Here is a 10,180-nt window from a genome sequence, read left to right on the forward strand (position 1 = left end):
TGTACTGGGGACTTCCCTATAGCTCAGAAGGTAAAGAGCTTGCCTGCAATGCAGGTGACCTGGGTTCAATCACTGGGTCAGGAAGATACCTTGGAGATGAAAATGGCAATCCACTCCTGTATTCCTGCCTGGAGAATTCCATAGACAGAGGAGCCTGGTGGGCTACAGTCTATGGAGTTGCAAAGAGTCGCACACAACTAAGCAACTAATACATTTGTCTTCCTATTGAACTGTAAGCTCACTGCTCTGCCTAACACAGTATGTGACACATGAATTCTTACAAAGGCCAAATAGGTCTTTCATTTGAAAAATATCTTTAGCAGCATTTCAGAAGTTTTGATAAGAAGCAGTTCCACTGTCATTTGGTTCTAATTATTTCATAATTTTCTCTTTATCCATGGGCTACTTAGAAATATGTTTTTTGTTTCCAAATGTATGGGGGGTTTAAGCCATCTTTAGTTATCAATCACTAATTATATTGCACCATGTGAAACTGAATTTTTAGAAGTTGTAGTCAGCTGTATGTGACCATTTTCAACATGATCAATTATTACCATTGTTACCTACGTGCTTGTAAGTAATTTATATTTTCTCTTAGTTGGGTGGAAGGGTCTATGTACATTATATTAGATTAAACTGGTTAGGTGTGTTAGTCTAATCCTTTATGGATTTCCAATTTTCACCTGCTTGAGCAAGCAGTTTTTAAGAGAGATGTTATCTCAGAATGACTTTAAATTGACTTCCCTGGTGGCTCAGATGGTAAAGAACCTGCTTGTAATGCAGGAGAACATAAGAGACATAGGTTCAATCCTGGGTTGGGAAGATCCTCTGGAGGAGGATATGCCAACCCACTCTGGTATTGTTGCCTGGAAAATTCCAGGGGCAGAGGAGCCTAGTGGGCTACTGTCCATGGGGTTGCAGAGTCAGACACGAATAAGCAACTTTCACTTTCACTTTCCCAAAGAGAACCTAATCTGATCTTATGAAAAAGCTGTCTCTGGAGCTAATTAGGCTAAAGTTGTGGCCACCAAATAAAGACCTGACAAAAAATTTCTTGTGAGGTAGGTAGTATCACATATTAATGAAATGAAACTTTAAGATTTAATTCCCCTTGTAATGCTCTTCTCAGAAAAGCCTTAGAATGACTAAATCTTCTCCATTCTACTGAAATTCTTAAAAATAAGCAAAGTGAGCCTTGAGATAGGGGAAAGAAGGAGGAAAAATAACGAAGGGAAACAAGTACCAGTAAGTCGGGACATTGCTTACTTACATACACCACTGAAAAGATCCCACTGTACCGCTTTGTTTTAACTCCAAACAGGTATTTTAACATGGAGGTGAAGACATGCACAGCTGCAGCAGTGGTAAACCCACGGACCAGGGGCTCCGTGAGATATATGGCCACAAATCCAAATCTACAGACACCTAGGCAAAACTTTTTTTTTTTAATGACAAAGAGACAAATAAATCACATGATAGATCAGGAAGTTAAATCCAACGGAAAACATCCCAAAGTTTTTTCTGGACCACTTTCTAACACTACAAATTTGTATCTATAGCAGGTAAGTAGCTAACAAATCAGTCAGTGGTTCTTCAGAAAACAACAACATTTGGAGGGGCCTGGAGCCCCATGAAGCACTGGGCACCCTTTTTATGCTCCCTGTCCCTCAGAAGTGGGGGCACACTTAGTCATGTCATTGCTTGCTCCTTCCAGGCAGATAAGAAATGCCTTTTCCCATTACCAACCCACCCTGCTTCAAGCTAGTCTTGCTTTTAGAACCTCTGAGTACCCAACGGAAGCTAGCTAGTTCCTACTCTATGTCAATTTAAGTAAAGCACGCAGTGGGACTGGCATTCTTGAGCTACAAACCCTAAGCTCTGGAGTTTTGCTGGCTGACCCTGCTCACGACCAACCAGGAGTGCTCGAAAGGTATATAGTCAATGAGCAAATGAGAGCTTATTTCCACATCTGTGAGTCTTACCTGAATGATTCCTGAAAGTAAGGTCACAGACATGGCGACTTTTACTCTCAAGGCATCTCTCGCCTCTGTCCCGTTGGTTGCATTTACTCCTCCTGGAATGACTATATCATCCGGTACTAATCGAACAGCCACACCGCCTATCATCAGGCTAATAACGGCAAATGGACCTGAAATAATGAAGTATTAATCAGAGAGATGATTTGCAGCATATCTGATATGATTGTTGCCAGTATCCCAGGAGAGACAGGTGAGGCCAATAAATCCTCACTGAAATAGCACTGCACAGTGACAGAATCTTCCATTCCATACACTCATCTAGAACTTTGACATTTTCCCATGAAGAGGTGGCCTAATTCCTCTCTCCTTGAATCTGGGTGGGCTTGTGGCATGCTAGTAACCAAGAAAATGCAGCAGAAGTGATACTGTGTGACCTGTGAGGCTATGTAACACAAGACGGTATGACTTCTGCCTGAGAGCTGTGCTGCCTGCTTGAGCTTCAACCCTGTGTATGAGAAAGCCCCAGAAAGGACCCCATGGAGAGAGGGTGGGGTGAGAGGTAAGAATAGGGGGAGAGGGAGAGGGAGACCCACCTCCTGTAGCTGCTCTGGCTCCAGCTCCCACCTGACTCTCAAATGCTTGAGAGATGCTGAGCCAAAACCGTCCAGTTCAGCCCTTCCCAAATCCTGACCCACAGAAACTATGAGAGATAATCAAATGATTGTTTTTAGCTGCTAAATTTTGGGCATGTTTGTTACTTAGCAAGGAACATCTGAGATGTGTGTGTGTGTGTGTGTGTGTGTCTGTGTTGGCTGGTAGCACCCTCAGGCAGCACCAATACTATTATGAAACCCATATAAACCTGATCCTGAATACACTAAAGAGAAACCATGTACAATTCAGGGTCTAAAATAAGATGCAAATGCAATGTATGCCTAGCAATAGGAACTTGATGTATCATTAATAAATAAAAAGAAAACACAGATGCAGGCAAATTGTATTACGAACTGAAATACTTAATCACAGATTTCTTGTCTTTTTAGACAAGAAAACTGTCTTTTTCTATTATGCCCATATTATAAGAAAGCTATTAATTCTAGAAATCTTGAGGGACAGTGTATTTTTTAAAAGCACCTATTGGGCACACAGTAACAAAAGTTTGATATCCTAATAACAAACATGCTATTTCTTCAGCACATTGCAAAGCTGGGAAATCCAAAAGGAAAGGTAGTAAAACATCAACTATAAGGTTTACCTATGGATACGTGTCGGGAGGTTCCAAAAAAACAATACATGATAACGGGGTAAAATGAAGAGTATAGGCCAAACACTGGAGGCACAGCTGCCAACATTGCAAAGGCTAAACCTGTGGGATTAAGACCAAACAGAAATGGGAGATCATTAGAAAACAGCGGGCTCTGTGTATTCCTCTCCTGGTTCTTTATGATGAACAAATGAAAACCATAATTTAAGCTGATGTGTCTCAGTGTGCCCACACTTCTGTCCCACTCCTACACAGAATCTTGTATTTGTGCTCAGAGAGTCCAGGCTGAGACAGTTTTCCTTGTCATTCCCTCTTCACCAGGAGTAGATTTTTTCTGCTTTAATCTTTCCCAAATTAGATATGGGCAGAAAGTCTTACTTGACTGGCACAGCTGTAATCTGCTGTTAATTCCCAAAGGCTGGCTGTTTCTCCAGTGGGGTGCTTTGAGGGTTCTCCGGAGACCCCTTTTCAATGAGGAACTCCCAGTGTAGCATTCTCTGGCAGATGTAACACCCTTCCCCCTAATCTTGGCCCCTTCCACGTTCCAGGTCTTACACCTCTTCCAGGTTCTTTCTGTTGGCAGCTGCTTATGCTGTAGGCAGTCTTCTTGGGCAAGTTACTTTCAAAAGAGTCAAGCCTGGTTACCTCCCAAAGCACCCCATAGTGCTTTAGCCCCAGGAAACTTTGCAAGTGCAGGCCACATTCTGCTATTCTAGGTGGTTCACACCATTCCACCTGTAGATTTACTTTTCCCGCAATAGTGCCCACAAACTTCAAGGGACACGTGTCCAGTGCTCCAAGTGGTTCTGATGCAGGCCTTCTTTCCTTCCTTGACGTTAGGTGGAGGGTAAATGCATACGGCTTTTTCACCTTTCTCTAGAAAATTCTCATTCCTAATCTAATGTCAGTCTCCTTGTCCCTCACAGGCCCAGCTTCTTCATTCTCCTCCAAATCAATCCAACAGCCAGTCCTGCTGATTTTACCTATAAAACACAGCATGTATGTTTCCAATTCTTTCCATTTTCACAGCTACCATCTTTATCAAAATGGAAGAAGCTCCAAAAAAAGTTGCAGAATGGCATTTCAGTGAAAACACAACTATGCAAAATCCTAGAATTTCTCTGAAGCATTTGTCTACGTGCGCCATTTCCTGAAGCTCTGTCAGTCCAACTTGACTGAACGTCAGTCAAGATCCTATTTCCCACTTCAGATGCTGAGTTTACTTTTGCTCCTTCCCTCACCCTCACCCCTGCCTTCAAATATGTCCCTTTCTCTGTCCTCTGGTGCTAAAATGGTTATGGAGAATGGTCCTAAACCTGATTTAAAACTTTGTTTAACAGATTTAATAGATTCAACAACTCAGTTACTTGGCAAATTGAAAATCCAACTAATTGATCACTGGGGAATATTTTTTAAAATTTATCATTTGGTAATTAGTTTTCAGGAAACTGGAGAGAGAATAGTTTTTCCAGCCAGCTAACCTAGAGGCTCCAAATAGGAAAAGGAGTACGTCAATGCTGTATATTGTCACCCTGCTTATTTAACTTATATGCAGAGTACATCATGAGAAACATGGGCTGGAAGAAGCACAAGCTGGAATCAAGATTGCCAGGAGAAATATCAATAACCTCAGATATGCAGATGACACCACCCTTATGGCAGAAAGTGAAGAGGAACTAAAAAGCCTCTTAATGAAGTGAAAGAGAGTGAAAAAGTTGGCTTCAAGCTCAACACTCAGAAAACGAAGATCATGGCATCTGGTCCCATCACTTCATGGCAAATGGATGGGGAAACAGTGGAAACAGCGTCAGACTTTATTTTTTTGGGCTCCAAAATCACTGCAGATGGTGACTGCAGCCATGAAATTAAAAGACGCTTACTGCTTGGAAGAAAAGTTATGACCAACCTAGATAGTATATTGAAAAGCAGACATAACTTTGCCAAAAAAGGTCCGTCTAGTCAAGGCTATGGTTTTTCCAGTGGTCATGGATGGATGTGAGAGTTGGACTGTGAAGAAAGCTGAGCACCAAAGAATTGATGCTTTTGAACTGTGGTGTTGGAGAAGACTCTTGAGAGTCCCTTGGACTGCAAGGAGATCCAACCAGTCCATCCTAAACGAGATCAGTCCTGGGTGTTCATTGGAAGGAATGATGCTAAAGCTGAAACTCCATTACTTTGGCCACCTCATGCGAAAAGTTGAATCCTTGGAAAAGACTCTGATGCTGGGAGGGACTGGGGGTAGGAGGAAGAGGGGATGACAGAGGATGAGATGGCTGGATGGCATCACTGACTCGATGGACATGAGTTTGAGTGAACTCTGGGAGTTGGTGATGGACAGGGAGGCTTGGTGTGCTGCGATTCACGGGGTTGCAAAGAGTCGGACACGACTGAGCGACTGAACTGAGATGAACCTAGAGGCTTGTCAAGCCATTATCCCCTTTTGATTACACTGAGTCACTGTTGCCTCTAACTGGTTTCCCTACATTCATTCTGGTGCCACTCCCATCAACCAAGTCCCTTCCCCACACAACAGTCCCAGAGATCTCAGCAAAAACAAAACAAAACAAAAAAAACCCAGGGGAAAGCAAGCTGACAAGCTTTCACTGGACTCAGAATGGAACCCAGAAGAGCCTATAGAGGCTGTGCAGACCTGCTGCTGCCCACCTGGCCGGCCACTGGTCCCCACTCCCCACACTCCTAGCACACTGCCTGTCTCAGAACTCTTCAAACACCCAATCCTTTTCCTGCTAACTGCCTTCACACATGCTATTGCTTCTTCTTGAAATGTATTTCTTCTCATTCTTTATCTGCCTCCTACTCATCCTTCAGGTCTCAGCTCAATCTCACCTTATTTTTATTTGGAAGTATGAAATATTAATTTTTTAGATATCAGACAAGAACAGAGCTAAATAATCCAATTTTATTGCAGCACTGTAAAAAAATTCCTTTACCACAGTGTAAGATTTAAATGCATATGCACAAGGGTCCATATGATATAAAATGTAGTAAGGTGGCTGCTGCCCTGCCAAGTACTTCCAGTCCCTACTTAGGTCCTATTGCAATACTGGTCAATCTCACTTTCTTAATGGGGTTCTGTGACTTACCTCCTTAAATTAGGTCCCCATATTATTATCATGTCAGAGTGCCCTGTATCTTCTTTCATAGTGTTTACCACCATTTGTACATAAACACTTATGTGTATTTTTATTTATTTCATGCTTCTCTCCCTAACTGGATAGTTAGTTCCATGAAGACAGGGAGGGCCAGGTTACACATGTGTGAACAGATGAATAAATCAATGAGCATTTTCTTAAATTCTTGTATCTCTATAAAATTATACAACTGCAGAGGAATTCAGTATATCATGGGACCTTATAATTAGATATGGACTTAGTCAAGAACATTTTTTTAAAAATGGAGTATAGTTGATTCAAGGACAGCCCCTAACAACATGTTCATGGAGTTAGAAATTAATTTAGCAAAGGAAAGGCAATGCCCCACCAGTTCCTAAATGTATTGATCTGTAAATGTATCACCATATTCTGCAACTAAAAGCTCTGAGGCTTTTAAAGGGTAAAATGTTTCCGAAGAATTGCTCTAGACAGGAAAAGGTGCTAGAACAATGTGATAAAAATTATAAATTTAAAATCATGATGAAATTAAACAGAACAAACTTAACACAATTGTTCGAGATGATATCAGAGGAAGAAAAAAAAGAAATATATTCTACTGACCTTGAGGAAGCTGCAGCACCCCTGTGCTTATGCCTGAGACCAAGTCACCTAACACATACTCCTTGAATTTGTATGCAGGCAACCACTTGGTTATGGGGAGGAACATGTAAATGATATTTCGTATTTTCTTAGGAGTACATCTGGAAGGACAAAGAAATAGATAAATGAGAACCATTTCTGTAGAATTCACATCAAGGCATTTTCCCTTCCTTATATTTTGGAACAAAAAGGAAACATTCAGACTGGTGATGAGAGTGATTTTTCTATTCTGCAGAGGTCAGAGAGAACAGCTGCTTATTATTTTTTTAGAAAATAGGAACATCTGAATTGGCTCCACTCTAATGCTCCACAACTGACCATGAAAAATAAGAAAAAGTTGGCTTCAAAATAGTTGAGATATCCCAGAAGCCATTATTTCAATAGGTGAAATCTTTAATGTGCTTTCTGTGTTGATATAAAGTATGGGAAGTACTTACCCACTGAGTTAACTTTTGATTATGGAAACACTGACCAGCACCTATCCACTTAGTTTTCCCTTTTCTTTTTTTTCAAAAACATTTTTATTTTGTATTGGGGTATAACCGATTAACAATGTGTGATAGTTTCAGGTGAACAGCAAAGAGACTCAGCCATACAAATATATCTAAGTTTTCCCTTATAAAATGAAAGGAATTCACACAGGTATTATGAGCTTTATAAACATGTGTTCAATGCTTTAGGGTCTTTGATTAGGTAAACTCAAAACACCGCCTGTTACTGTAGCTGAGTCTATGCCTGGCTGTCTTGGTTAGGTGGAACACCATGGTAATAAAATCAAGGCATTGTATTTAATCCCTGGATGTTTTAATTAACTTTGATACAGAGACTATATCATGGGCTTTGGCCAGTCCTCTTGCTGGTCGATGCCTGTAAGAGTATAGACAGATGAATTCCATTACCACTGTGACAGTCTCAAGTCCTCTTGGTGACGAGGAAGCAATTTATTCCACTTAAAAGGATAATGCATTATTGTGAAGTGTTACTCGCTCAGTCGTGTCTGACTCTTTGGGACCCCATGGACTGAAGCCCACCAGGCTCCTCTGTCCATGAGATTCCCCAGGCATGAACACTGGTGTGGTTGCCATGCACTTCTCCAGGGGATCTTCCCTACCCAGGGATCGAACCTGAGTCTACTGCATCTCCTGCACTGGCAGGTGGGTTCTTTACCACTAGTGCCACCTAGGAAGCCCATGCACGGTATTTCATATAGTGTCTTTAGTGATTAAAAGTACTCGGTAATTAGATGTGTAAAGATATTGGAAGCAAAAATGTAAGGCAACTATGACAAGAGCAATGCATCTGAGTAAAAAAACTAGATTTGATAGCAGTCTCCCTGTTTAGAAAACTGAGATATTAATAATAGCTACATATATATAGTGCTTTCCATGTGCCTTCCACATGCATAAATTAATAGATTTTAACCCCAGTAACCCAGTGATGTAAACAGTATTATTATTCCCATTTTTCAGAGGAGGAAACCAGTGCACAGCTGATAGGTGCTTCGGATTAGGATTAAAACTCAGGTAGTCTTGACTCCAGTGTATGTATTTTTAACCTCTCATGATGTCATACCTAGAGCACAGAGTCACTGCGAAGCTTAAATGAACACAGCACAGGAGCTGTGGTCTCAGTGGTTCAGGAGGCAGCAATCAGATAGTTTGCACAATGAGGTGTGCAATCGGGCACCAAGGTATTATCAGTCTCAGGCCTGCCACATTACTGTATCCGTGCTTTCAAAATGAAGAGTCACAAGACACTGAATGTCTTTGATAGCTTCAGCTGGGGACTCACATTCATAGATTGTTGGGGATTTACATTCATAGATTCATACATAGAGTAGAAGCAGGAAAAAGACTAGAGTGGTTGGAACATTCCTGAAATGGAAGAAGTGGATATTTTTTCAGTAGGGGGAAGGATCAAGCCATTTTATTGAGGGGCTTTGGAGGAGAGTTGACAGGTTAGGAAGACAATGAGATCCTATGTCCTTCTCCTGGCTGGGATCTCCCAGCTTCACAGTCACTGAAAGCAGTGGATATTTTAAAGGTGTGTGGAGAACTGAAAAGTGGATTGTTTATATAAACCTTTATATGACATAAGGCATAGTTGGAATTTCAAATGGTGAAATGCATAATAAAGCTTGTGTTCCATCAAATATCTACCACTGAATGTAGATGTGGACATCTGAATGAACCATGTGGACAGCTCTGCAAATCACGAGTGCTCATCATTTGCTTTTTCCTCCACATCACAGATTCTCTTTGTACACTGGACCTTGCTTCTCTTGTAACTGAATGACAGAATGAAGGAAACAGGCTGAAAGAACATACGTGAATGCCTGTTTCAGCTTATCCCCGATGGAATCCGAAACCTTGTCCTTCTTGTGCAATCTTTCTTGGAGGACTGGATGGCTAAAGATAGGTCTTTCCACATAGTACCGGTGGGTTGCTCCAAGGATTTCATTTTCTTCAGCATGATCCATAGTACTCTGAAATTATTCATCAACAGCAGGAGACAAGCATTTCCTGAGTGTCACTAAGAAATAAAATAAAAACTCTATTTCAGATGCCAAAATCTTACAGATGATTATTTCCTGCCATCTCTTTCTGGCAGTGTTCTTGTAAGTTCTCTAATGACTTTTTCATCTTTGAATACCCAGAGCACCAAACCTAGTGATCTGGACAGAGTAGGCACAAATAAATGGAAGGAAATTAAGGTCAACAAGAAACATATGACATTTCTTCCCAGGGCAATTAGTGGGTAATGTGTATACTTTAAACAAAGGATTGTATTAAATTCAGTGCACAAATATTGCAGCAACTGGCTCTAAGTCAATATTAACGAAACAGTGAATTATGCTGACTCTAACAATTTATGTGTCAAAGAAACAGAAAAAAGAGCAAGACCAGCCCTTAAACTGACTCCAAGTTTATTGAAGGTACATTAGCCTCCTTCCCAATTCTGTACTCACATACGGTTACTCCTTACATTATTCTGTGGTTCAGAGTTGAGGCTCATATGCGTAAGACTATTAGGATGACTGATATTCCTATACCTACATTTATATATCTACTTATCTACATAATGAATACTACTCATATGAGTAAAAGAAATGTTTAAGGAACAAAAACCCAATATGCTTCTGCACAGAGGAATATGTTAACTTC

The 10,180-nt window shown here is 40.9% G+C and overlaps 1 protein-coding gene across 1 annotated transcript in view; it reads right to left on the reverse strand.

The window, feature by feature from the left end:
- The window catches only part of SLC26A5 (solute carrier family 26 member 5), a 36,413-nt gene extending 26,918 nt beyond the window's left edge, over positions 1-9,495 (reverse strand). The window contains exons 1-5 of the mRNA XM_052638371.1: positions 9,344-9,495; positions 6,978-7,117; positions 3,235-3,345; positions 1,983-2,149; positions 1,271-1,435 (exon numbers count right to left, since the gene is read on the reverse strand). Coding sequence (XP_052494331.1) covers positions 1,271-1,435; positions 1,983-2,149; positions 3,235-3,345; positions 6,978-7,117; positions 9,344-9,495 — 735 coding nt within the window. The remainder of the gene's footprint in view (positions 1-1,270; positions 1,436-1,982; positions 2,150-3,234; positions 3,346-6,977; positions 7,118-9,343) is intronic.
- Positions 9,496-10,180: the final 685 nt, after the last annotated feature.

The sequence above is a fragment of the Budorcas taxicolor genome, chromosome 4 (genome assembly GCF_023091745.1).
Source record: "Budorcas taxicolor isolate Tak-1 chromosome 4, Takin1.1, whole genome shotgun sequence".
NCBI lineage: Eukaryota > Metazoa > Chordata > Mammalia > Artiodactyla > Bovidae > Budorcas > Budorcas taxicolor.